At 64.5% G+C, this 25,296-nt stretch overlaps 2 protein-coding genes and 2 long non-coding RNA genes across 5 annotated transcripts in view; 1 reads left to right on the forward strand and 3 right to left on the reverse strand.

The window, feature by feature from the left end:
• The window catches only part of RADIL (Rap associating with DIL domain), an 88,126-nt gene extending 81,700 nt beyond the window's left edge, over nucleotides 1-6,426 (forward strand). For both annotated transcript variants that reach the window (XM_032591581.1, XM_030300797.1), the window contains 6 exons: nucleotides 2,624-2,774; nucleotides 3,720-3,910; nucleotides 4,086-4,413; nucleotides 5,396-5,535; nucleotides 5,891-6,030; nucleotides 6,297-6,426. In XM_032591581.1, coding sequence (XP_032447472.1) covers nucleotides 2,624-2,774; nucleotides 3,720-3,910; nucleotides 4,086-4,413; nucleotides 5,396-5,535; nucleotides 5,891-6,030; nucleotides 6,297-6,402 — 1,056 coding nt within the window. In that variant the 3' untranslated portion in view covers nucleotides 6,403-6,426. The remainder of the gene's footprint in view (nucleotides 1-2,623; nucleotides 2,775-3,719; nucleotides 3,911-4,085; nucleotides 4,414-5,395; nucleotides 5,536-5,890; nucleotides 6,031-6,296) is intronic.
• On the reverse strand, nucleotides 117-3,725 carry LOC115504106. The gene is made up of 3 exons (XR_004343041.1): nucleotides 3,621-3,725; nucleotides 1,772-2,068; nucleotides 117-1,192 (listed from the first exon to the last, which is right to left on the reverse strand). It is a non-coding gene; the product is annotated as an uncharacterized LOC115504106 (long non-coding RNA).
• LOC115504108 lies at nucleotides 4,388-8,915 on the reverse strand. Its single transcript, XR_003965588.1, has 5 exons — nucleotides 8,836-8,915; nucleotides 7,018-7,215; nucleotides 6,237-6,451; nucleotides 5,388-5,520; nucleotides 4,388-4,899 (listed from the first exon to the last, which is right to left on the reverse strand). It is a non-coding gene; the product is annotated as an uncharacterized LOC115504108 (long non-coding RNA).
• A 767-nt stretch (nucleotides 8,916-9,682) lies between these two features.
• On the reverse strand, nucleotides 9,683-20,826 carry AP5Z1 (adaptor related protein complex 5 subunit zeta 1). Its single transcript, XM_030300783.1, has 17 exons — nucleotides 20,744-20,826; nucleotides 17,716-17,853; nucleotides 17,264-17,450; nucleotides 16,152-16,296; nucleotides 15,845-15,957; nucleotides 15,266-15,434; nucleotides 14,784-14,924; nucleotides 14,471-14,508; nucleotides 14,231-14,393; nucleotides 13,573-13,751; nucleotides 12,800-12,942; nucleotides 12,406-12,546; nucleotides 11,685-11,796; nucleotides 11,308-11,405; nucleotides 10,736-10,868; nucleotides 10,443-10,657; nucleotides 9,683-10,229 (listed from the first exon to the last, which is right to left on the reverse strand). Exons 1-17 carry the CDS (start codon nucleotides 20,782-20,784, stop codon nucleotides 9,959-9,961), a joined length of 2,427 nt encoding a protein of 808 aa, XP_030156643.1. The 5' UTR covers nucleotides 20,785-20,826; the 3' UTR covers nucleotides 9,683-9,958.
• Between the last annotated feature and the right edge of the window lie 4,470 nt (nucleotides 20,827-25,296).

Genomic DNA, 25,296 nt, shown 5'->3' on the forward strand with positions numbered 1-25,296 from the left:
TTTCAACCTCCCGTGACCGCTGCTTCCTGCTGGCTGAGTCCCGGTCCCACGGCCGGTGATGGTTCGGCAGAGACAGAACCTGCCACGTGCTGGGAGCCACGGCTTGTTCCAGTGTCTTTTGAGTTACTTGATTTTGTTCTTTTAATTCTAAAAGCGCAGCAGGAATTCACTAGAGACAATGCAGAAAATAGGGACCTCTGCATACAGATTGCAACCTGAACCTGTGCTTTTGGCCTCCTCCCCAAATACCACTCCGCAAAAGCAAAGCGCAAGCCCACAGGGACCGAGCAGGCCCGGGGAGGAGAAACACCGCGGGGGCCGGTAAGCGGAGGCCGGGGGGTGACTGCCCACGGAAGACGTGGAGCCTCGAGAACAGGGCCGGCGGGGACTGAAGGTCCGTGGAGCGTGCGGCTCTTGATCCTGGGGTTGTGAGTTCGAGCCTTCGGCCCGCGTATAGTAAATACTTGAAATCTTGAAAAAATCGAGAAAATTCCTTGCAGCGAAATTCCACACAGCAGCGTGAATGCCCAGGCCCAGGCCAACGTTAAATACGAGGCTGAGCCACAGTCGGGTCCAGAGGGGCACAGGTGGTGATTCCCGGGGTCTGGAACACAAGAGCGGGCCGAGCGGGGCTGCAGCGGGGGACAGGCCTGCCCGGCAGGGGTCTCCTCGCGCGGCCACACGCTCCCCGCTCTTGCCCTGCGCTGGGAACACAGGCCGTCGTGCTTCACGTCTGTGCGGTTTCTGTGCGCGCTTCGGATCTCAGCGGCCCCTCCCCGCACGGCCGGGCCGGCCCTCCCCCTGCGCTGGCCAAACACCTGTGCTTGCTTCTGGAACATTTAAGACAGGGTGTCATCCTGACACCAGAAGTGTCATCCTGAAAAGGAGGGCTTCTGAGGGAGGACAGAGAACCTGCTGCGTGCGGGAGGCCCCGTGCTCTTTGTCAGAGGGGGCTGACCGGACAACGCTGGCGTCCGTGACACCCAGGCAGAGGCTGGAGGACGTGGCCATCTGTCCCACCACGAGCCAGCCTGGCAGACTGAGCACCCGCTCGCTTCCCGCACGAGAGCCGGATGTTGGAGGACGCAGATCCTGGGGCGACAGACTTCTCTGTAAAGGGCCAGGGGGTAGATAATGTAGCCTTTGTGGGGCACGTACAGTTGCCGTCCAGAATTCTTCGTTGCGTTAAGCCCTTTAAGAAATGTGAACACCACTCTGAGCGTGCAAAACTTTTCCGGGAGAAAAAACTTAAAAATTTATATTCTCCTACAGATAAGAGAACCAAAAGGATTTTTGGAAATTTGAACCCTGAGAGTAAAGAGAAAGGGTCCAGGGGCAAGACTGGAAGACAGTCCGGGAAATCTCCCAGACAGTAGACAGATGGTATGAAGGACAGGGGAGCGTGCTGGGTCCCTGCTGGTGGCTTCTGGGCCTGATGGCTGGCACCCTCCTGACACCAGCCCCAGACGAGGAACAGCCCTGGGAGGGAAGTCTGGATTCTAGGACCTGGGAGAACCAGAAAGAACGGAGCCGGTGTGGGGGGATGGGGCTCCCAGCCGCGGCCCTTCGTCCCCCCCCCCCCACCAAAGTAGCCTTAGGAAACGGTTGTTCCTCTGCCGGAGGCACTTGCCCCCCACGGCCCGGGCCTCGTGACCTTGGCAGTAAAATGAAGCTAGAGGGAAGCCGAGGAGAGGAGGCCAGACGGGAGGGGAAAGAGCGGGGACCTGGCGGCCAGGGAGTCAGAGATGGCCGCGCCCACCCCCAGACCCACCTGCCCCGAGGTGCTGGCAAGCGTGGCCGATGGCCGAGCAGTTCCGTGGCTGCACTTGCACAGAGAAGCCCAGGGCTGCCGTGTGGAGACCGTGGGCCAGAGGAGCCCGTGAAATTCCCACAAGAATAAAGACCGGACGCGTCCCGAAGACTAGCCCTCAGCGTGGTTTCCGACCTTCAAGAGCAACGCCAGAACCCGGGGATACCCGCCGTGGAGGGCGACAGCGTGGGCCGGCCCGCCGACTGCGGGGTCAGCAGTGGTCCTCGGGAAACCTCGGTCAGGAAGCTGCTGGAGCGACTGTGTCACAGAAATGGGGATTAGCTCAGAGAATTGGAGAGAAGTTTCCAGAAAACAAGGGAGGAGGAGCATCCCTGGCCAACGGAGAGCAGGGTCGCGGGTAACCGTGCCCGTTTTCTTTTGTGGAGCACGAGTCCACCCTTCTCCTCCCCTCCTCCCTTTTGGGCTGCTCATCCCCCTCCAGGAGGCCTCCCCGTCCTGAGAGGCTTTGCCTTCACGCGCGTCTTCAGCTCTAGGGGTCGGATCTCTTCATGCTGTGAGGCAGGAATCCCCAAATCCCCGGGCTCTTTTCCTGGCGTCTCAGCCCCACGCGGTGCCGTGGGGGGAGGCACGTTCAGGGGACCCAGCCCTCGGGGTGGTGCCTGCTGGCCGCTGCCCAGAACGGCCGTCCCACCTGGCGCTCCCCCGGCCACCCACCCCCCGGCCCTTCGGGGGCCACGGCCCGGGGTACCCTGTACCCTGGCCCCCAGAGCACCCAGGAAGAAGATCCTCCCTGGCTGGGGGGGGGGGGGTGCGCGTGGGGCCTCTGACCACACACTCCTCCTTGTCCCCCAGATGAGCTGGGCGAGCCTGAGGGCTGCGTTCCCCGCCCTGAGCCCAGCCCAGCTGCACCGGCTGCTGACACAGTACCAGCTGGCCTCCGCCATGGGCCCCATGAGCGCCTGGGAGCCCGATGCCCGGGACAGCCCCGAGGCCTTCAAGTCAGGTGAGCCTGATCAGAGGCGGGAACAAGGGGCCGTGGGGGTCGGGGTGGGAGCAGGGGAGCGCCTCCTGGGGGCACTTCCAGAAGAGCTTACAGACCTGTCTCCTCCACCCTGGTGCCCTGGAGGCTATCACAGATGGAGGTCAGGGAGCCCACAGCCCGGTTCCGACTTTGGGGTCAGGTCCAAGGTCCTACCCAACATGGGGACTGACGGCAGGGCCTCGCTTGGTGCACACAGCCCACCAGGAGGAGAACAGGGTCTCGGCGTTGAGTGCCGAGATGGTGGGCGGGCCCCGCACCCATGTCTGTTCACACGCAGCATACGTGTACGTGCACGTAACGTTTCTCACGAACAGATGCACGTCTCATCGTTAGCATGATGCACGTAATGACAATTAACAGAAGATAGAAGCTACGGCTAGAAACGGGGCCTCGGGCTCGGTTCTCCCGTGCCCCGTCGCCCAGGGCATGGCCGGTGGGAGGGACCACTTGGAGCAGGACTCTGGGCCCCGCTGGCCCCTCGCGCCCCTCCTCAATCACTACCGGGGCCTGTCCCCGGGTGGGCTCTCTGCTCAGAGCTGGTGCAGGTGTTGGCCTTCCCGCCGTCTGAGCATGCCCTGTTCTGGGACTCAGGGTCCTGGGGACCGTGCGGGATGCAGCCACCACGGGCCTTGAGAGCATCAGAAGGACAGGGTGGGGGGTACAGAGGCAGGGGGAGTTGGGGGCGGGGCAGTGGGGGTGAGGCAGCTCGGGCCTCTTCCTGGGTGCTCACTGGGACGCAGAAGGGCCCAGAGTGTGGTTTGGGCGGGTTGCCTTCTCCCGAGTCCCACGCTCCCGTGTCCCCGGTACCTGCAGTGTCAGGAGGGGGGGGTGGCTGGTGGGCCCGGGGAGGGGCCGGGCGTTTCTTCTTGGCCAGCGCGGTCACGCCGTCCTCACCGCCGTCGGCAGAGGACGTCCTGGAGTCCTACGAGAACCCCCCGCCCATCGTTTTGCCGAGCGAGGGCTTCCAGGTGAATCTGGAAGCGGACTGCCCGGACGCCGGCATCTACCAGCAGCTTCTGTACCTGCGCCACTTCCTGTGGAGCCTGCGGAGCAAACCCAGCCCTGGCGCCGGGCCTTCCCAGCCGGGGTGCCTTGAGGTACCCGGGCTGCTCTGGCTTTGACAACGGGGCTGGTGAGGGCAGCCAGCACGGGGCCTGGCTGCTGCCTCTGCGGCGCCTGGGGGTCCCCAGAGGCGGGGGTGGCCCCTGGGGTCTCCCACTGTGGCGGGCCGCTGGGCACCTGAGGCCTTCGTCCCTGTCCCCCCACCCCCAGGGCCCGCAGCACACCCCCGAAGGGCCCCCGGGGGGCCACGGCTGCCCGCTGGTTTCCAGGGGAGCTCGTGAAGCCGGCCAGGCGCGCCCTCCTCCTCCTCCTGCGGGGGCTCCCCGCGCACAGGGCCCTCCAGGAAGGCAGAGCCGCGGGGGCCCCCAGGCTGGCGTCCTGCACGTGGACTCCTCGTGCCTGCTCACGCCTCCCGGCACCCCGCTCGGCCTCGAGCCCGCTGTCCCCGACTGGCCAGAGCCCGGCGGCACCTGTGGGAAAGTGCTCCCGGAAGGGAGGCCGAGCGGGCAGAGTGGCCCCCGAGGTGCAGCTGGGGAAGGTAAGACCTGTCCCCAGGCTCCCAACAGCTCCCCGTCCCCCCCGCCCCCGGCACCTGGGCGGGGCCCCTTTGGGTCACCGTAACCGTGCGGCCCTAGGGGCACGTTTGGCCTGGGCTTCTGGTATCTGCCCACGAACGCCCGTAGCCCGTGCTGGGCAGGCTCCAGGGGCCACGTGAGGTGGGCGCAGGGTGGTTCAGGCCCCCGTCGAAGGGCACGGGGTGCACGCACAGCCGCCTGTGGGACGAAGTCCCTCCCCCCGGGGTGGAGGAAGGGACGGCTCAGGTGGTGTGCACCAGGTAGCAGGCTGGGGGGAGGGCCGGGGGGCCATGAAGTGCAGGGCAGAGCCGCCCCCGGCAGTGCCCCTGCAGACTCTGGGTGTGCCCCAAGGCCAGGGGTCACCTGGGCAGATCCGGGCCTGAGGCAGGGCACCTGCTTGCTGGTGAGGGGACTGCAGCCACACGCTGTGGCTGAAGGCCTGATCTGACCTGTGGGGAGACAAGGCACAGGACCCTGGGTGGGGGGCCGCAGAGCCGACGAGTCCCAGCTCCGGCAGGGGCGGGGTCAGACACGGGGGTGGGGGGGGAAAGGAGGCGGAGTCACCGCTTAACGGGTAGAGGGAGAGGGAGGGGAAGCCGTGGGGGGGACCTGGAGCAGAGCCCGCCGCCGTTCAGCCTCTGGAAACAGCCAGGCTCTGGGAGGGGCTGCCGTCCGGGGGCCGTCACGAGGGGGGAGGACGCACACCCTTTACAGGCACGTGGGGGTGTGGCCCACAGGCGGGGCCGGGATCCATCACCCCCCGGGGGTTGGAGGGGACTTGCCCCCCTTGTGCCCAGATGGGCATCTTGTCGGAGCCGCGGGAGCATTTCCCTGTGGAGGAACGGCGGAGCCCGCTGGGTGGGGACAGGGTGGGACAGTACAGTGGCGACGGTGGCACGAGCCGCCCTCCCCTTCCACCCGTGGCGTCTCTTCTCACCTGCGCAGGAGACGGCGTGGCTCCGGCGGACGAGCCCCCGCCAGCCCTCTCCAGCCGCAGCTCCAGCGCCGAGGACTTCTGCTACGTGTTCGTGGTAGAGCTGGAGCGGGGTCCCTCCGGCCTGGGGATGGGCCTGATCGACGGGATGGTGAGCGGCCCCCTGGGCTCCTCCTGCTCAGGACCGCCCCACGCAGGCCCACGGCTCGCGCGGTCACTGGGAGACCACGGGCGGGCGGGGCAGGGCAGGAAGGGCCGCGGGCTCGGGACCGGGCTCGGTGGGGCAGCTCGGTAGCGCTTGAGAGAAGGGCCCGTGCGGCAGCCGCTTCCCCGGCCGGCCGTGTCCCCTCTGTCCTCAGACCTCAGGGTACCGGGCCTGGGTGGGGGGTGGGTGCTGTCCGGTGTTGCCCGTACGGACACGCCGGAGACCACGAGAGCACGCCCCACGCCCCGCCCCCCCCCCCCCCCGGGGCCCGCCCAGCCCTGAGCTGCTACTTGGCCCGCAGCACACGCCGCTGGGCGCCCCCGGGCTCTACATCCAGACGCTGCTCCCGGGCAGCCCCGCGGCAGCCGACGGCCGGCTGGCCCTGGGCGACCGCATCCTCGAGGTGAACGGCAGCAGCCTGATGGGCGTCGGCTACCTGAGGTACGCCTGCCCTCGGGCCCGGACCGGACCGCCCAGCCGTTAGGGGAGCCCGGGCCCCTTAGCCCCGGCCCCCGTCTTAGACGAGAGAGCGCGTGGGCTCGGTCCCCAGCCCACTCTGCGACCTCTGACAACACGGCAGCCCCAGCGGGGCCCCTCGGGGCGGCGGGGGGGGTCCCCAACCCAGGCGCCCCGGGAGCCCCACGCACCCCGCGGCTGGACCCGTGGCGAGTCGGCCACACCACGCGTCTCCCCTGGCCGGCTTTCAGGGCTGTGGACCTGATCCGACACGGAGGAAAGAAGATGCGCTTTCTGGTTGCCAAATCTGACGTGGAGACGGCCAAGAAGATCCGCTTCCGCACCCCACCTCCCTAGGGCGGGCTGGAGGGACAGCTGTGGCGGCCGTGCCGTGTGGTCGCGTCCCCTGCCGTGGATAATGTACATCTTAGTGTATATTTTATTTATATGACAGACGATACGAAGTTGTGACGTTTGTTACAGAGCTTTTATGTTTGAAAATTTTAACAGAAGAGTATAGATTCAATAAACTATCTTTCGTACTCTGAGAGGCTGGTGCTGCGTGCAGCCAGGGGGGGGTGCCGTGCTGGGGTCCCCAGGGCCTCCCCCCTCCCCGCCAGCTTGGGAGAGCCCCTGGGAGGACACGGGATTGCGGTTTTAAGGGAGTCTGTCTGCCCCCCACCCTGCCCAGAAACGAGCAGAGGGGAGGGGGCAGTGGGCACGCCGGTGCGGGGCCCTCCTGGTAATCACAGGCTCGGCACCGTCCAGGAAATGGTCTAGAACCTCCCTGAGAAAGTTACAGTGAGGGGCTTTACCCACCCTGAGTACCCCGATCTCCTCCCCGCAACTCACGACCCCTCCCAGTTTCTCCTCGGATTGTGGAAGCTGAGGCTCGACCCTCGTACCAAGCTCTTAATCTGCCGCGGGGCTGGTGTCCACCTGGTCACCGTCCCTTCCCGACAGGGAACTCACCTCCTTGGCTACCAGGCGGCCGAGCGCGTGCGGGGGCGAGGCCGGGTTCGCGTCGCGGTAATAGCGCGGCTCCGACACGTCCACGCCGGGCGTCTTTAGCAGGGTCCTGCGGCCAGTGTACCCATGGCTCCCGTGTCGTCCTCACAAGTCAAGGCTGGGCTCTGGGCCCGGGTCCTCATCTTTGACAGGAACAGACACCTGGGGGAGAAGGGGTTTCTGGCGGGTCAGTGGCAGACCCGCCCTTCACGTGGAAAGGGGTCTTCTGGAGGGTGCAGGGCCACCCGAGTGGTGTCCTAGGTCTGGCGCGGCTCCCTGCTGCCCTCTGGTGGGCGCAGAAGACAGGCGCGCTTGCGTCTAACCCCGGGCCCTTTCAACGTGAGGCTCCGAGATTCCGCCTGGTTGGAAGCACCACCCTCTACTGAGTGCCCCAGACGCCGGGTAAGATGTACTTGCACGAGTTTCATCCTAGGGGCACCCGGGTGGCTCCATCGTTTTCGTGTCCAACTCGGTTTCGGCTCAGGTGGTGATCCCAGGGTCAGGGGGATCGGGCCCCGCATTGGACTCTGTGCTACACATGGAGCCTGCCTAAAATTCTGCCTTTCTACCCCGCTTGCGTGCTCTCTCTCTAGACAAAAAACATTTGAAACGTATGATTGAACCCAAGAGATCAATTCTGAGAGCCCCGAATTGCAACAAAGGGCACCAGTTCAGAGAGGCCAGCGGCAGCCTACGGCCGGCCGGATCACAGGTCTCGGTTCCTCACTGCTCTGTGCAGAGGAGGTGACGGAGCGTGGAGCCACGTCGCCGGGGGCCCACATACCTCAAGGCCCCCAGGGGCTGGTGCCCGGGGAGAGGCGACGAAAGCAGAGCTCACGGCAGGCTGAGCTCCCCGGGCCCGTTACGCACAATAGCTCACGAACTGCTCCCAGCCACCCCGCGGTGGGACGATCAACACGTTTTCCAGACGAGGAAACGTGTGCAGGAAGACCGATTTTCTCTGTCTCTAGCCGTTACCCCAATAACGCTCTGGGGGAACAAATGACAGAGCTCCGTGTCTCCAAACAACGGCACCGACTCTCAGCCGGAGGTACTTCCCCACTCCAGGTGGTGTCCAGGTCTGCCCCACGCTTCTCCCGCCCTTAGACCAACAGACCAGCCAGGAACGTTCTCCTTGCAAAGCAAAAGCCAAGAGGCCGAGCCCAGCTCCCAAGCACATTTCATCCCCCATCACTCCTGCCCACAGTCTGTCCGCCAAAGCGGGTGGGACCGCCAAGCCCACAATCAGCGGGCCACCTGAGGCCCACCCCCCACTCCCAATCAGGCCACAAGGGTGTGGGTATGGACCCCAAGCCCAGGGGAACGAGAAATCGAGGCCACCGAGTCAGCGTGCCCCTCCAGAGCCAGCCGGGATCGGTACTCGGGTAGTTTGTCTCCAGACGCTTAGGCGCCGCAACAGTTCACCCAGCCGAGAACACGCGAAAGCAATGTCTGGGTTGCCTGAGCTCTGTGTGCAGCAGGGAACCCATCTCCTCCAAGTCTGCGCTCACCAGCTAGTTAGTACGCAGGTTTGGGACCCACACTGTGTGCGGACGAGCTGCGCGCTGACGATGGCACCGCAGGCACCTTGCCAAAATAATACTTTTCTCTAAAACCTATATTCTCAACCCTGGCCTTCCGTCCTGGAGCTCGCGGCTCACGCGGGGTCGGTGAGGGGTGCGGGGAGCAGCAAAGCCGGGTCTGCCCCATCCCGGGAGGACCAGGGTGTCCCTTGGCGCGCCCCGCCCCGATACCCGGCGCTCTGCTCCGAGGGCGCGTCACCTGTCGCCTGCCGGAAGTCATCCTGAGGCCGACTGTCGGAGCAGAAGCGGGCACCCCTTGCCCGGCCAGTCCCGGGTCCGGGACCCCCCGGCGTCCACCCACCTCCGCGGCTGCCGTTTCTACAGGTGCCCGAGCGGCCAACCGGCAGGGTCCGGGCCTGGGGGCGTGGTGAAGGCGGAGCCGGAGCCGGAGCCGGAGCCGGGGCGGGCCTGGGGGCGTGGCCGGAGGCGGGGGCGGGGCTGGCCCGGAGACTCGCGCAGCAGCGGCACCACCTGGTGGCCCGGGGGCCCCCTCGCACCGGGTGGAGCTGGGGAGCAGCCTAGGGAGCTGGTGTGCGAGGTGGGAAGCTGACCTCAGGGGCGCGGGGGCAGGAGGCGCCGAGGCTGGGGGGCAGTTTCTCGCCCCACCACACCCAGCGTGTCTCCCCCACTTGCTCTAAGGCTCCGAGCAGCAGGCGGGCGTCAGGGTCCCCGGGAACCACGGCCGGAGCCCCCTCTTAACGGCAGGAGGCTGTAGGCCTGAAGTCGCAGCACCTGCAGCCCGCCTGGCAGGGGCCCCAGGGCCCATCTAGCGGGAGGCGGGCGAGAAAGGACGCGGGGCCGAGGCCCTTCCGGGGGCAGCTGCACTTCTGGGTCACCCTGCTTCCTCCCTGCCGGTATTTGGGCGGTTCTTTCTGGGACCTCCGGGACGCTGTGGGGACGGAGCAGGCAGGAACGGCCTCCGGTGTCTGGTGTAGCTGCACGAGGGTCCCCAGGGCCAGGTCTCGCAGACCAGCAGTGCACCCCCACTTCTGGCCCTGCCCCCCCGGGTGGAGGAAAGCGCACAGCCCCTGCCTTGTGCACACAGATACTTGCGGAAAGAAGTTTATTTTTGCTGTACCTTTTCTTGCCCCAAACCAGGAACAGCCCGAAACAGACCAAGCAGATGCCATCCAGCCCCAAATCATACCTGTGTTACCACACGGCCCACCAGGGTTGGAGAGAGACACAAAGAGCCACCGACTGAGGACGTGACGGTCCTGGCAAGCACTGAGGGACCCAGACCCACCCGGGCCTCCTCACGTCCCCTCTGATCACGGAAGCCGAGGCCCGGCCCTCACGCCGGGCTCTTCGTCACGGTCCCTTCACCCCGGCAGGAGGCCCGTCTCCTTCTCCACCAGGCGGCTGACGGTGCGCAGGGCCAGGGGCAGGGCCGTGTTGGCGTCGCGGTGGTAGCGGGGCTCGGACACCTCCGTGCTGGGCGTGAGCACGAACTGGGCCACGCTGGGCATCTTCAGCAGGGTCAGCAGCTCAGCAGCCCGTGTGCGCACGGCTCCCGCGTCCTCCTCGCAGCTCGTGGAGCTCGGGGCTGGGCTCTGGGCCGGGGTCCTCATCTTCGACAGGAACAGAGAGACCCTGAGGATGAAGGGACCCGGGTCCGCTGCAGACGTGCCCCGCACGTGGAACGGGGCCCCCAGCTCGTGGGGCTCGAGCTGGAGAAGCGAGGCGGCGACACCAGCAGCCTTCCCCCCCCCCGCAGAGCAGACATCGGGGACCGGGCAGGCATCCGGGGCCCATTCCCTTCCCCACGGGAAGCCTGCGGGTTTCCCTGTCCGACCGCGACCATACCTGGGAATCAGGTCTTGGCTCCGGGAGGCCAGCTTGGTCAGCGTGGTCATGAGCACGGTGACGACCTGCGGGGGACACCTGGGGAGGGCGGCCGACGGGCGGGACTGGGTGACCTCGAACAGCACGGCCTCCAGGGCCTCGAAGAACCTGTTGATCTGCTCCACAGTGCACCGCCGGTCCCACGACACGGACAGGTACTCGCCGATGGCCCACACCTGGGTAGGGACAGACCTCAGCCCCCTGCGGGCCGCCCGCCTCGGGAGCGGGGGTGCTGGCAGGGAGGCCGGCCTTACCACGGAGGCGAGCATGGCCCCTCGGCCCTGGATCCCGCTCACGCTCCCCACGAACTCCAGCAGCTCCTTCGCCAGCTCCACCACCAGTGACGGGTGCAGCGCGCACAGGGCCAGGAACCGTGAGCTCAGCACCCTGCCCGGGGAGGACCCAGGTGGGCCGTGGCCGCCCCCAGGCCGCGGCCCCTCGCCCAGAACCACAGCCAGGGGACAGAACGGAAGGCTCTGAGCACCAGGTCGGGGTGCAGATAGTTCTGGCCCCTAAAGGAACCCGCAGCCCCTCCACCCCCCGGGAGGAGGCCGGGGCTGGCGAGCGGCCTGGGCACAGGCCCGTGTGCATCGGGCCCTCCGAACGGAGAACGGGCTGCCCAGAGGGCTCCATGGAGAGGGACCTGGGCCAGCCCGGAGATCACAGACCTGGGGGGAGGGACGGACACAGGGACGCAGCGCTGGCCCGGTAGCTGGGCCTGGGGGTGACGCTAGGTGGCAGCTGGAAGGAGGTCAGCCACGGGGGGAGCGGGGACCCGGAGCGGGGACCTGGGAGGGGACACTCAAGCCGTGGGGTGCGGGCCCACCTGTGCACGGGGGCCTCGTACTGCGGCACCTGAAAGAGGGAGTCACTTCTCTCCAGGAGCAGCAGTGCCAGCTGTTTGGTCAGGGCCCCGTCGGCAAACTGGGGGTCAGAAGGGAGAGACCGACTCAGTCCCGGTCCCGGTGACATCACCTCACGCCACGCTCCGCTCCGCTCCCAGCCGTGTGCGCCAGTCCCGGGCAGGTCCCAGGGCCCCCGTTCCGGGGAGGAGGACGGCCCCCACCGCGGCTCCCACCCTTCCCCGTGACTCTGGCCGAGGCAGGCTCTGCAGAGGTCCGTCGCGAGGATGCCATCCCTGGGCGCGCGTGCAGCCCGTCCTCCCTCCGGGCTGCCCCGGGGCCGCGGGTGTGTGAGGCTCACCTGGGTCACCGCCGAGAAGAAGGCCTCAAGCAAGGTGGGCACGGCCTGGGCGCACTGGACCACACGGGCGCAGCTGGCCAGGGGCTGCAGCAGCCGGTGGAGCGGCCCCGACCTGGAGGACACAGCGTGGCCCACTGAGTCTCCGCCCACACGCTCCCCAGAGCCCACACACACACGCCCTCAACGCACGAACGGTGGGCCGGGGCCTGAGGGAAGAGACGGCGGTCAGAGCGCCACGGCCCGGGCCACGTTCTGTGACACCGGCCTCGTCGGAGCAGGGCACGTGTCACCACGAGCGTCTTCTACCGCAGCTCTGCCCCCGGCACCAGGGTGGAACACAGGGAGGGCTGGACTGGGGCCAAGCTGCGAGGGATCTGCGGTCAGGATGCCCTGTTCTGGTCCCCAGGCTCCTCCTCCTGGGGCGTGCTATGCCTCAGTTTCTCCATCTGTGCAACGGAAGCTCCACGGCACGGACCTCACAGGGTCACGAAGACCGACCCAGGGAGCCGGCAGGGAGCCGAGCGCGAGGCCCATCCAGGGAGCACCCATGATGTGGCCGCTGCAGGGTGGCGGGGCAGGGGGGGTCGGCCACGCCTGCCTCTTCGCGTCAGGAGGCACAAGGCCCAGGGGCAGAAGCAGGGTCCCACCATCCCCGGAGCGGGCTCTGGCCACACACAGCAGGTCCCAAGGCCTCGGTGCCGCACCCCAGAGTCCCCCCCACCTCTCCGTGGTCCCGCTGGCCGTGGCACGCAACAGGTACTGGAGAAGACCCTGGAACTGGGGGTCCCGGGAGGCCTCCAGGCAGCTGGGGATCTTGAGGGAGGGGTCCCACAGCGGCCTCTCGGATGTGGCTGGCGACAACCTGTGAACAAGCGGGCGCCTGAGGCCGGGCTTAGCTCGTGGAAAGACAGAGCAGACGTCTCCGGGATATCACCGCACCCGAGCCAGCGGGCCTCACGGTGTCTGCAGGGCGAGGCTCCACCTGCGAGAAACGGGCTGGGGGCTCCAGGGCCCGGGGATGGCGCCGACGGGAGGCAAAGAGCCAGAGGGAGGCGCTGTCATCGGGGCAGAGCAGCGGGGGCGGGGAGGGGCCGAGGCACGCCCCCGGGGCTCACCTGAGCTGAAGGTCCAAGGCCGCAGTCAGACAGGGCAGGTCCAGCAGGGCATGAAGCACCTCCACGGCTGTGTCCGCGTCCACCAGCGACGGCAGCAGAGCCACAAACTCGGCCGTGAGCGGTGGGCTGTTCCAGGCCAGGAGCTGCAGGGACAAGCGAGGCGGCTCGATGGGAACGGGAGGGCCCGTGTGGGGTGCACAGCCCGGCAGCAGGGCCGTCGTCTGGGAGGGAGCCCACGGGCCGCCGCAGAGGGAGGGCGCCTGGGTCCCGGGTTGCCCATCGGCAGGGGTGAGGGTCCCTCCTGTGATCCTGGAGCCTGAGACACTCCGGCCTGTTTGCCCTCTGTCCCTGCTCTGATTCTGCGTTCGCTTTCTCCCGACAATCAACGTCATCTCTTTCCACCTGCCGTGTTCTTTTTTTCCCCCTCTAATGAAAGGACGGTGTCTCTAGCTGAATTTGCAAAGGCCACGCAGTGACCATGACCGGTCACAAAAGACATCGGAAGTCAACAGCACCAAAGGGCTGGGCACAGCAGGCAAGGCTCCTGGATGAAGGGCTGACCGGATGTGACCATCTGGACAAACCCGTGAGAATAAACCGCCGTCAGGCCCCCTGTTCCTCTGAAGGGGGTCAGCACAGGGCTCTCCCCCCCTGGCGTAGGTGCTGTTTCCGTGTGACGCACGGACCCCCAGGCCGCCCCACGGTTCACCCTCCACCCTATACCCCCCACCGGCCCCCAGCCCCTGGCTCTGGCCGAGGACGACAACGCGTGCCTTGAAGAGGTTGGGGAAGCTCCGTTTGAGAATGTCCAGGTTCCTGCCAAACAGGGGAAGGTTGTCTCTGCAGAAGCACGTGAGCTCAAAGGCCAGCATGGGGCTGTGGAAGAACTCGGAGGGGGTCCTGGTGAGCAGGTGCCGGAGGATGGCTTCCGAGTCCACCGCGGCCGTCTCCCCTGAAAGGCACCAGCAAGGTCAGGGCCGGGGCCCCGGCAGGTGCGTCCCCACCTCTGCTGCTGGCTGGGGTCCCTCGGGGTCACGGGCCAAGCCTCCGAGGCCACACGTGTCTCCGGGACACCAGGGGCTCTGGGGTGTCCACCCCGCACGAGAAAAACCGGCTGAACTACGTTCAGCTCTTCCCGAGAGTTTCTGGTTACAGACCGATCCTTCTGAGGGATGTGATGCGGAACGTTCTTTGGAAGGTACTGGGTTCCACGGCCCCTTCCACGAAACTCCAGTGAACCCTCACGGCCAGGAGTTCCGAGGTCAGCGTAAAGTCGCTACCTTTTCATTCGCTACATCGACCCGCCGAAAAACGACACTACCTGCTGCTCACAGTCCCTCAGAGAGCGAGAAGAGACAGGCTGTCCCAGGCCGGGAACCGGAAGGGTCTCCGGGCAGCCCCCGGGAGCCCAGGCTCAAGGCGGAGGCTCACCGTGGTTCAGGAAGAACTGCGCGATGGGCAGCAGCGTCCGCACCCGGGCCGGGTCCCCGCAGAGGCGCGCGTGCAGGGCCTTCAGGCAGGACAGGGTGCGGTACAGGAAGGAGGGGTCCTGCCTGCAGATCACGTCCAGCACCAGCACGGCCTCCACCAGGCACTGTAGGGACGCAGGGACACGGGATGGGCTCGGGTGGAACCGGGGAGCCCCGCGTGCCCCGCCCGCCCCGCACTTACAGCTTTCTGTAGGTCTGAGTCCCCCTTCCTCAGGGCTCCTGCAGAAGGAAGACGATCCCCCCGTCTCTGTCAGCGTCCCAACAGTGAACGAGGGGTGCACTGTTCTGGAAGCTCGAGGAGAGGAGCCATCCGGGAACAGAGCGCGGCCCCCGGGGTGGACGAGACATTGGGACAGACGCCCGGGAGGGCCGGGGACAGCTTCTGTCCACTGCCCGGCTCCCCGGGGTCTACGTCTGGAACACAAAGCCCCCCGGGAAAAAGAGGCTGCCCCACGTGCCCCACGAGCAGCCTGGGACGCGGCCCCGGGACTCACGCCGGGTGCTTTGCTCCACCAGGCGCTGACAGTACTCGAAGGCTTTCTCCCGCAGCCGCTCCCGCGGGGGCAGCAGGTGGCCGGCGGTGGAGCCGGCCGACAGCACGGACAGCGTGGAGCCCTCCAGCTCCGACCTGTCGTCTGGAAAAGACAACGAGGCACTCGAAGGGCGCCCAGGCCAGCCCGTCCGGGGGCGTGAAAGTCACCGGGGCCGGTCTCACCCTCAGCAGACGCCCCCGTGGAGCGGAGGTGTCCCCGCCCGTAAGTCCAGCCGGTCTACACCACCGGTCAGACCGCTGAGGAGAAGGGGCTCGGGGGAGCTCTCCGGACACCCTGATGACGCCCGCCCTCCGTGATCACTCCGGATCCCGCCCCAGACCGGGCAGGGCCTCTTGGTGCCGCTGAGGCTCGGCCGGGGCTGCCGGCGCCGCCTGGAGCCTCCCCCAGGCCCCCCTTCCCGTGGCTCCCCCACCACGTCCCACCTGCATCCGGGGTGCTGGGGCCCTCGGGGTCGCTGTGCAGCAGCCAGGCCCGCAGCATGGAGAAGGCCTGCACGTTCAGCCACTGGTCCTCTGTGAAGTGCTGGCCCGTGGACAGCACCGTGAAGAAATCCGTGGCCACCGCCCCATCCACCTCGGTGACAGGGCCAGGCTGCGGGAGGCAAGGAAGGATGGGCAGCGCTGTGGGGACCCGGGCTGGGGAGGGCGGAGACCACACGGGAGCGGGAGGGAGCCCCGCCTTCACACCGGGTGTGGCCGTCCACGCTCGAGAAGCGGGGGCGGCCCCCGGGAGATGCATAAACGCTAGCGCCCGAGTGGACGCGGCCCCGGCAGGTAAGCGATGCTCGCCAGCGCGTTTGGCACGCGACGTCCCGGTCTGGGGGGCCGTGACCCTGCGAGACCCAAAACTCCCTCACCCAGGTGGAGACAAAGAGGGATCATTCTGGAACCAAAGCGGGTGGAAAGACAGACGGGAGGAGCTGAAGGGACCCTGCGGGCGAGGCCGGCCAACGTGGCCCGGGGCCGCCCAGGGACAGGAACGGTGGGAGTCCCCAGGCTCACCTGCCGGGCTCTGGGTGTGGAGAAGAAGCCTCCAGAAGTGTGCGCCACCCCTTGCTGGACGCTGGCGTAGCGGAGCCAGTCCACCAGCCGCTTGCTGAGCTGGTTGGTCTGGTCTATGGGTCAGGGGTGGGGGGGGGAGCGGGAATAACGGGTGGGAAATACGTAAATCCCCAGATGCGGGCTGCAAGGGCACTCGTAGGTCTTTCTAGAAAACAAGCAGCTGCTCCCGACAGGGTGCTGTGCCCCGGCCACCCCGGACCGCCTCCCTCTGCGCCGCCCGCACGGGCCTCTCAGGGAGGACGAATACCTTCGTGGAGGGTGTGTGGGGCGAGGTGGGTGATCTTGGACACGACTGGGAGCAGGTGCCTGGGACTGGGCCCCTCGGGCTGCCGGCTCTCGAGGATCCTGAAGACACGCTGGCCCACGCTCCTGACCTCCCCCTTCGGGTCACCCTTCAAACAGAACACAGGTGAACCGGAAAGCAGTGACTTACGTTGGCGTGAGAGCGACAAGTCATTTTGGTCTGAAAACTTCTGGAAAAGGACCGTCTGGTTCTGAAGGCTGCTGCTCTACTAGCATCGTTCTTTCGGTGACGTCACCTTTTACCCGTGTCTAGGACTGGGGCCTGGAATGGCCTTCACAGAGCTCTGCTGCTTCCCCAGAGACGAGAGGAGACAGGAGGAAATGGGGGTAGATAGGAGTGGGGGCGGGGAGGCAAGAGAAAGCGGTAGGTGGGGGGGTGGGGAGGCAGCGGTGGGGGGAAGCAGGAGGTGGGGTAGGAGGCAGGGGGAGCAGGGGGGTGGGGAGGCAGGAGGAGGCGATGGGGAGAGGCAGGGGGAGGCGGTAGGTGGGTGGGTGGGGAGACAGGAGGGGGAGGCAAGAGGGGGCGGTAGGTGGGTGGGTGGGGAGGCAGCGGTGGGGGGAAGCAGGAGGTGGGGTAGGAGGCAGGGGGAGCAGGGGGGTGGGGAGGCAGGAGGAGGCGATGGGGAGAGGCAGGGGGAGGCGGTAGGTGGGTGGGTGGGGAGACAGGAGGGGGAGGCAAGAGGAGGCGGTAGGTGGGTGGGTGGGGAGAAGCAGGAGGTGGTGGGGGGGGAGGCAGGGGGAGCAGGGGGGTGGGGAGGCAGGAGGGGGAGGCAATGGGGAGAGGCAGGGGGAGGCGGTAGGTGGGTGGGTGGGGAGGCAGGAGGAACTGGGGGAGGCAGGGGGATGAGGAGAGATAGGTGTTTCTGTCCCTTCTACAAGCACACAGGTGTCGGAGGACTGGTACACGAGCGACAGCTGGAAACATGGCCGAATGGAGGGGGAGGCCAAGCCGAGCCCGCCTGTGCTGCAGGTCAGTGCCCGCAGAGGGGCCGTGCACCAGCACCCCAGGGTGACCTAGGGCAGGGAGGCCCACTTAAGCAGGGACGGCCACGTTACCTGGGCCAAGAGCACAGAGGCCACCAGACTCAGCTGCCGGGTGCTCTGGATGTGGTCACAGGACAGGCTCAGGTTGTCACGGGGCGACATCTCTCTCAGGATGGAAGCGCACAGGAGCTGGAGCTGCTCGGGGCACTTGGGCGAGCACAGGGTGGCCTGCAGCAGGTGCACGCAGGTGTCCTCCAGCCTGGGGTGGGGGGGCAAGGCCGTGTGAGCAGGGGCCATGTCCCAACAGGAGCCCCCGTGGGGCCACCGCCCCGGACCGTCCGGCAGGCAGAGAGAACGTTCTGGATCCGAGGGCCTTCAGCACTGGCTCAAGTGGACGTAAGACTCGAGCGCCAAACGCGTACGTTTGCGCCAAGCTGCCCCGCGCTGGCGGGTATCCGCCTGCGGCCTCTCGTGTTGGATGCCTGGCCCGGGGCCCGCAGCACCCCAGAGACCATCACACTCACTTCCTCTTGTATTTTGTGGCTGACACGATGAGGAAGAGCCTCTGCAGGGCGTCCACGGCGTCGGGCCCCAGCTCGTCCTTCTGCAGCAGGTTAACGACCCGGGAACAGAACTTCTTCAGCTCCTCGTCCCGGATGTCCCTGAGCAGAGAGCGAGGTCAGCCACCTGGTGTGCTGCCCTGAACCATGGACAGAGCAGCTCTCGCACGGGAGGAAACGCCCATCGAGCAGGGTAGGCCGGGTGTGGGCGGGAGAGCGATTCTACCATCCCGGGGCACCTCTGCCTCTCGTGGGGACCCACCTGATTACCCGGCCTGGTTCCTCCCTCCGTCCCTGGGGGCCAGCCATCACCGGGTCCCCTCCCCCCTCCCCTGGCGGGCAGGGCCGTGGGGAGACCACCACTCCGGACAGCAAGCCCCGATAGAGACCACACGCATTCGGATTTGGTTGTCCCAGGAGCGGAAGAACTAAAACCGATTGGTTTTAGGAGTCCGTATTAAGGGAGGTTTAGTTCGAAGTAAGTTGCTTTTCAAAAGATCCGCTCAACGAGGCTTGACCTTCTGGGACAAGAGCAGAATCTCATGTATTAAAGGACAAGTGTAGTGACACGTAAGGTATGCCTGCTACATACAGCTTCTTATTCCAGGGTTTAATCTGCCTGGTTAAAAATAGTATCTGTTGAGCGTTGACAACTGGTAAGACATTGAACAAAGTCTCAAAATGGAAAGCCGGTTTTAAGTTCTGTTTCAGTCCAGAAGCTAAGAGAAGATAACATGCCAAGGAGACGAAGTCCTAGGGACCTCCAGGGTGGCTAGGAGGGGGGGTCTTGGAGAAGGGCCCCATCTTTCCCCGAGCCATGACTAAAGGCCACCGAATCCCCGCTGGACCCATGAGATGCTCGAATTCGGGAGAGTCTGGAAATTTGAACCACTACAGATGGGGCATCTGCAGACTCGGGCTGATGAGAAGGTTAAACAGACATCGGGAGCTGGGGTCCCGGGGTCCTGGGGCTGCATCTCGTCTTTCCTGTTCTTACTTGGAGGCTGGCGGATAAATCTCAATGAATCTGCCACCGCAGGTCTCCCTCTCACCTCCCAGCCCATTTTCATTTTTGTTTCCCTTTGACGTAGCCAGAGTCGGATTCGGTGACCTACCACGTAACTGGCGCTGTGGGGGGAGGACACAGAAAGACAAGAGGCCGGGCCAGGTCGTTTCTAACCGGGTTAATGGGACTGAAGCTACCAGACCGTCTCAAAATAACATGGGAGGCTCCTCCTCCCAAATGAATCCTTTCCAGCGTGTTCCCCATGTTGCAGGATGCTTTCTAAAACCCAGTCTGCTCCAACCCCTCAGTGGCTCCCCAGGGCCATCAGAGCCAAGCTCCTACCGACCCTAACAATGAGTAGAGGGTCCCTGGCCTTCCTTAGTTGGTCTAAGAATCCCACAGTTCTGTTTCCCCTGCTCTTGCCCCCGCCCCGGGCATGGACCTTCTGCCTGAAATACCCCTGACTTTATCCCTTGCTGGTTATCTCCTCATGCAGAGCCTCCAGTTGGCTGGAGCTCCTGGAACTGCCCCCTGACTTGCTGCACTCTGCACACCCGTTCTCAGAGCCCCTGTCCTTCGCTCAGTCTTCAGCTCACAAGCGATGCTCCTGGCCGCTTTTTCCACCCTTGCTTTCCAGCTCTGAAGAATTCAGAAACAAAAACTCACTCCAAATCCCAACTCCCGGACATCAGCAACTTAAAGTGCTCCCCCAAATCATAGGCTTCATTAGAGCCAAACAGAGTGAAAACCAGTGACACCTGATAGGGACTAGCTTTCCTCAAACGCTGAGAGAGATGAATTGCATCACACGTGTATTTCACTTTTGGATATTGAACCGCACTCTACCTTCAAACCACCCACACTCACCCGCCAAGTCAGCGCGAGAGAGAAATATTTAGATGGTGAGGGCTGGTCATCCTGCCTTTCATTCCACGAAATTTATGACCAGGAGCAGAGGGGAGTTGGGAGAAGTAAACCCACTGAAGTTCTGAGTGGGTGTCTGCTCTTAGTGTCGTCTAGCAAGAACGTGGGCGTGGCCATGTTGCATCTTGAGGGAGAGGCTGGTATTTAAAGATACCTATTTTCACTTCCTGCAACCCCTAAATTCAAGTGAGCAAGAACCGTAACATTGGAACTTGAATATTGGAGTATCTGCCCAACAGTGATGGAGACACAGACGGGGCCACAAATCGATGAGGCACTTTCCCAGCAGGGTCATTTTGGCCACATATTTTTGCCCCGTTCACAGCCTTTAGAACCTAATATACATTCAAGATCTCACTTCACTAAATTACAGCGGCTTCAGCGATCCTAATCCTTCCCACCAATCGGTCCAGCGCCAGTTCGAGTTTGGGGGTTTTTTAAAAAAAGTTGACCACGGGCGTTTTTTTGGATACAAGTAGCTTCAAGTCTTACACCATCTGATGACGGTGGCGTTTTAGCCCTGGCCCCCTTTCTGCTTTGTCTCATGACTGGTTAGTTGGTGGGCAAAGGGCTACCAATGAGTTAGTGGCGATCCAGGGCCAGCTGGGGGCCAGAAGCAGGTGGGTAATTTCTCCACTTATCTAATCCCTCCGCAGGAAGGCGTCTTTCTAAATCGCAAAATCCTCCCTTGGCTCCCCCACCCCTCGGATGGTATCAAACTCCTGAGCCTGGCGCTTGTGCTCGCTGCTGTGGCTCAGTCCCACCAGGCTCTCCAGCCTCTGGGTGGCTCTGTGCTCCTGACCCCAAAGCATGTGGGAGCTTCTGGCTGTCCCACTTCCTGCTGGGCGTGGGGCGGGGGTGGCTCTCACCCACAAGCCTTCGCCAGTCCGCGGGGCCCCATCCCGGGCCCCCAACCCCAGACTTGGACGGCGTGGCCTCCCCGTCCCCCTGGTCGCTAGAGCGGGTCCAGGAGGACTGCTTGGAGTCGCCACGCACGGGTCGCCTGAGACAACCCCCCCCCCCCCCCCCCCGCCAAGAGCCCCCAGGGAAAGGTCGGGGCACCTGGCCTGGTGGAGCAGACTCTCGGCCCCCGCCGTGAACATGTCGCCGCCGCCGCCAACACCGGCGACTCCGGGAGCCCCGCCCGCAGCCCGGCCCGCGGCCCGCCACTTCCGGGTCGCGTCGCGTGTCGCGTCACGTGGGCGGGGCGGACAGGCCGCCGACCAATGGGCTTTGGTGGAGCAAGTCCGAGGGGGCGGGGCCGTCAGCGCTCGCGCCACGGGCCCAGGTGGGTTCGTGGTTGCCTCAGTGGGCTGCGGACCCCGGAACCTTGAGACCTGGGGCCCCGAGACCCCGGAACCTCGCCCCTTCCCCGCGACCCCGCAACCCCCAGCACCCCGTGACTTCAGCACCTCAAGGCCCCAGGTCCTCCCCGATGGATTCCGGGTGCCCGGTGCCGTTAGGAGGCGGCCTGCCTCCGGCCGCAGCGCCACTGTCCCACTTGTAAGTGGTTACCTGACCACAGACGACACCGCCTTCTGCGGGTCCGCCGCTCACTAGGACCTGAAACGTGAAAGAAACTGCGGCGTGTGGCAGTTTGCAGGGAACAGCCGAACGCCTCAGCAGTGTTTTCTTCTGAGGCTCCCCTCTGTGTGGCACCGATCTAGGCTCTCGTGGTGCTTTAGAAAGTCTTACTCGATGCCCACCACAACCCGGGGCTGCGGGCAGCAGGCCTAGAGAGGAGTAGTTCTGGGGGAGGTGTGGCCACAGTATTCCCACCCGCAGACTGGGTGGAGGCTCAGGGCGATGCCCCGGGCGGTGACCATGGTGGGTGGGGAATGCTGGGCTGGGCAGGCAGGGTGCTGGCGGAAAGGGTTTCCAGAGGGACTGGAGCCCAACGTGATCCCAGAGGCCCTCGGGCCTAGGGGTGGGGAGGGACAGGCCTACTTCCTGGGGCTTGCTGCACCTGAGGGGGGACTGATGTCGGGCAGCAGGATAGAGAGTGGATGGGGTGGCCCAGGAGACAGGGAGGTCGCCCGAGTGAGGCAAAGGCCACCAGGATGGCAAGTAGGCCGTTTCAGCAACCGTTCACGGGGAGGATTTGTAGGACCCGGGGACGGATTTGGGGACAGGAGGGCGAACAGGGAAAAATCACGGCAACAGCAGGATTCTGGCTTTCCGGGAGGTGCCATTCCCTTAGGATTGGGGCAGAAGAGGAGGAGTTTGGGGAGTCATTCATTCAACGAGCGAGCAATGACTGAGTCCCTTCACTGTGCTAGTGTTTCAGGTTCCGGAGAACAAGGGAACAGGGGAGGGGGGGGGCCTTACACCCCCCCCCCCCCCCGGAGCTTACAGTCAGCAGGTGGGCAATGATCAACTATGCAAATGCACAGCTGCCTAGCAGTGGTAAGTGCTACGGAGGGAAGAAAAGGCTGAGTGAAAGCAGGGCGCTGTGGGAAGTCGGGTGTCTGGGCAGGGTGGTGGGGCAGGGGGGCCTCTGAGGGATGAGCAGGAAGGACACACCTGATGCCGGAGAGGGGGCGGAGGGAGGACCAGCCAGGCACTCACCTGCCAGAATCCCGGACGTGGCGGTCTGAGATGCCAAGCCGGCACCCAGGAGGTGCTGAGGGGGGCTGGTGCCAGGGACCTGGAGACGGGGCCGCAGAGTGACGAGGAAGGGAGCTGGCGAAGGGAGTCTGTCCTGGGCCGTCTTTACGGGAGGCCTGCCACATGCCCAGCACCGCAGGTCAATGATCTCCTCGAACCGGGGGACAGCTCGAGCGGTTTTATTACCACCATTTGAAGGATGGGTGGACTGAAGCTGAAACTGGGGAAGGCGCCCAAGGTCACACACCTGTCAGCGGAGAGGCGCTCGGAACCAGCGGGGGGGGGGGGTCCCCGGGGCAGCCACACTGTGTGCTCCCTGCAGAGGAAGGGCCAGAGAAGTAGCGTCTGGGAGAAGGCGGGGCCGTGGAGGTCAAGTCCTGAGAGCCGCTGAGCCTGCGCGCGGGGCGGGCACGGACTCGGCCCAGCTGGCACAGGTCGGGGCCAGTCGGGCGAGAAGCACCTGGCTGTTCTGTTCGATCCCGTAGGCACGGGGAGTCGCAGCTGCTGCCGGGAGTGCGGAATGGGCAGCAGGTGGGGCGGGGAGGGAGGGTCCCAGAGCCTGGAGGGGAGGAGGCACCTGCGGGCGGCCGGCCCCGGGCCGGGCTGCAAAATCTAACTGCAATCCACTGCTCTGCCGTTGCTGGAGCGTTTGCTGCAGGAAGCGGCCAGGAGCAGGAAGCACCCTCCCGCTTTGCGGGAGCACCCGTGTTCCGTGTTGAAGGGAGAGGCTGGCGCCGCGGGGCCGGGTCTGCAGAGCCCCAGCCCTGGAATCACGAACACACAGGAAGTTGGGTGTGAAAATACCGGCGGATAGCTCACTAATGACCCGTGGTTTTGGTGCGAGTTTACTGGCTCATTGGGCCACCGCATAGACATCAGGCCCAAAGGTTAATGGCACTGGGGAGCCTGGGCGGCTCGGGCAGTTAAATGTCTGACTTCGGCTCAGGTCGCGATCTCGTGGTTCATGGTTCGAGTCCCCATGTCGGGCTCTGTGCTGACAGCTCGGAGCCTGGAGCCCGCTTCCGATTCTGTCTCCCTCTCTCTCTGCCCCTCCCCTGCTCGCACTGTCTCTGTCTCTCAAAACATGAATAAACGTGAAAAAAATTTAAAATTCAAAGGTTAACGGCATTTAGACCTACAAAATTGGAGACCTAGAAAGGAGTTCAAGTACTAATTTCATAGCTTAAAAAAATGTTTATTGAGGTAAAACATACGCGGAACACCAATTCTGAGTGAACTCAACGAGCTCTCTCATTTCTATCGTTCAGTGGTACGAAAGTAAACGTTCAGCTAGCTCGTTGGGGGGCACAGGGGCTGACTCGTAGCGTTTGATAATTTCCGTGGTGTAAATACTCCCCAAATGGCAGAATTCCAAGCTGCCAACGCGACGTCACTGGGCAGCCGGGGGAGCCAGTTACGGTTGGACGGTCCGCCCGCTGTACAGACGCCATGGGTGGGGGTGGCCCAGGAACACAGGGACAGGTAGCAGCGAGTGACGAGTCGAGTACTCACTACCTTTGTTTCCAATGTAATTTAGAGAATTAAAATTTTTACTGATGGCTTTAGCAACTGGCTTACAAAATTCCCGGAGGTGTGGCAGGCGGCTCTCACGAGCGGACCCCGCACACCAATGTGAGGCCGCACGGCCACCGCCCCACTGGCTTGCGGTGCCTCGCTTTTGTCACTGTGCCTTAGTGCCGCCTGCTCACGCTTCCTACACGTGCCAGCCGACGGCGTTTAGCCTTCGCCGTGGCTCAGCCCGACGCCCCGAGAGGCGTCCGTGTGGCGGTCTCGAGCCATGTTGTGTTCGGCGTGTGACTGCAGGGCGGGTCGCCGCTCGCCGTTCTACCGTCGGCGAAGAATGACTCGGTTGGTTTCCGGATTCTGGCGGTTGTGCACGCAGCCGGGACGCAGTCTGTCGTCTGCGGGGGGTGCGCCTGCGGGCTTTGGAATGCACCCCGCTTCACGAAGCGGCTTCGCCTGCACCGAGAGCTTGGCCGTGTGCCGGGGCCATTCCCTCCCTCTCCGTGCACACACACCCCAAGCACCTTCCCAAGGGTGATATTTGACTGCTTCTTACAACAACGTTTCCATTTGTGTAGACTGGCATCTTTAAGGTCTTACTAGTGAGAAATGGTCGTCTTGATCAAAACTGAAACTTGGGGCGCCTGGCTGCATCAGTCGGTTAAGCGTCCGACTGTTGATTTTGACTCAGGTCACGATCTCACGGTTTGTGAGTTCGAGCCCCACATGGGGCTCTGCACGGACGGTGCAGTGCCTGCTTAGGATTTTCTCTCTCTCCCCCTCTCCCCTTCTCTTTCCCCAAATAAATCAATTTTAAAAAACTTAAAGAAAAACAAACCGAGACTTAAAAAGCTACACGTTTCAGAAGGACGCTAACTAGCCAGCGCAGCTCACAGGGCTTATTCTCACTCTTGCTCGTCATTCGGCTAAAATCCTGAAGTGTCCCGACTCTGTTAAGGTTGAGCTCAGGCTTACAGTTAGCATCTTGCGGTGGCGGTGGGGTAAGGTGAAGGAAAGCAGGGTTCAAGCTTCAGTTACAACCGCAGGCAACCGCAAAACCCGAGAGAGGCCAGTTGTTTGGCTCAGCGAGGTGACGGGGTCACGTGCACAAACGCTGGAGAACCTTGACCAAAGATGCGTCTGTGACAAATGCACGTTTCTATGAAATCCCAAGTCAGGACTGGCACCCTTCTTACGACAGCTGAAATCGTAAACCCGGCCGGGCTCTGCAAAGCGGGGGGCTCTCACCGCAGCTGACGTGCACGATGGCCTTTAATGCACAGAACACTGTGAGGCAGGGGCCCCCATTTTGCAGATGAAGAAACAGGGCTTCTTGGAGGCGGAAGCCCCCCCCCGCTGAACTGTGAACCCAAGTCTGTCCAGGCTCCGCCCCTGGTGGGTGCGAGGGCCCACCCGCGAGGCGGCTACCGGCGTCGGTGGGCTTCCCCAGCTTCACGGTCGGTGCCTGGGAGCCGGTGGAGGCT

Source organism: Lynx canadensis, chromosome E3 (genome assembly GCF_007474595.2).
Source record: "Lynx canadensis isolate LIC74 chromosome E3, mLynCan4.pri.v2, whole genome shotgun sequence".
Classification (NCBI taxonomy): Eukaryota; Metazoa; Chordata; class Mammalia; order Carnivora; family Felidae; genus Lynx; species Lynx canadensis.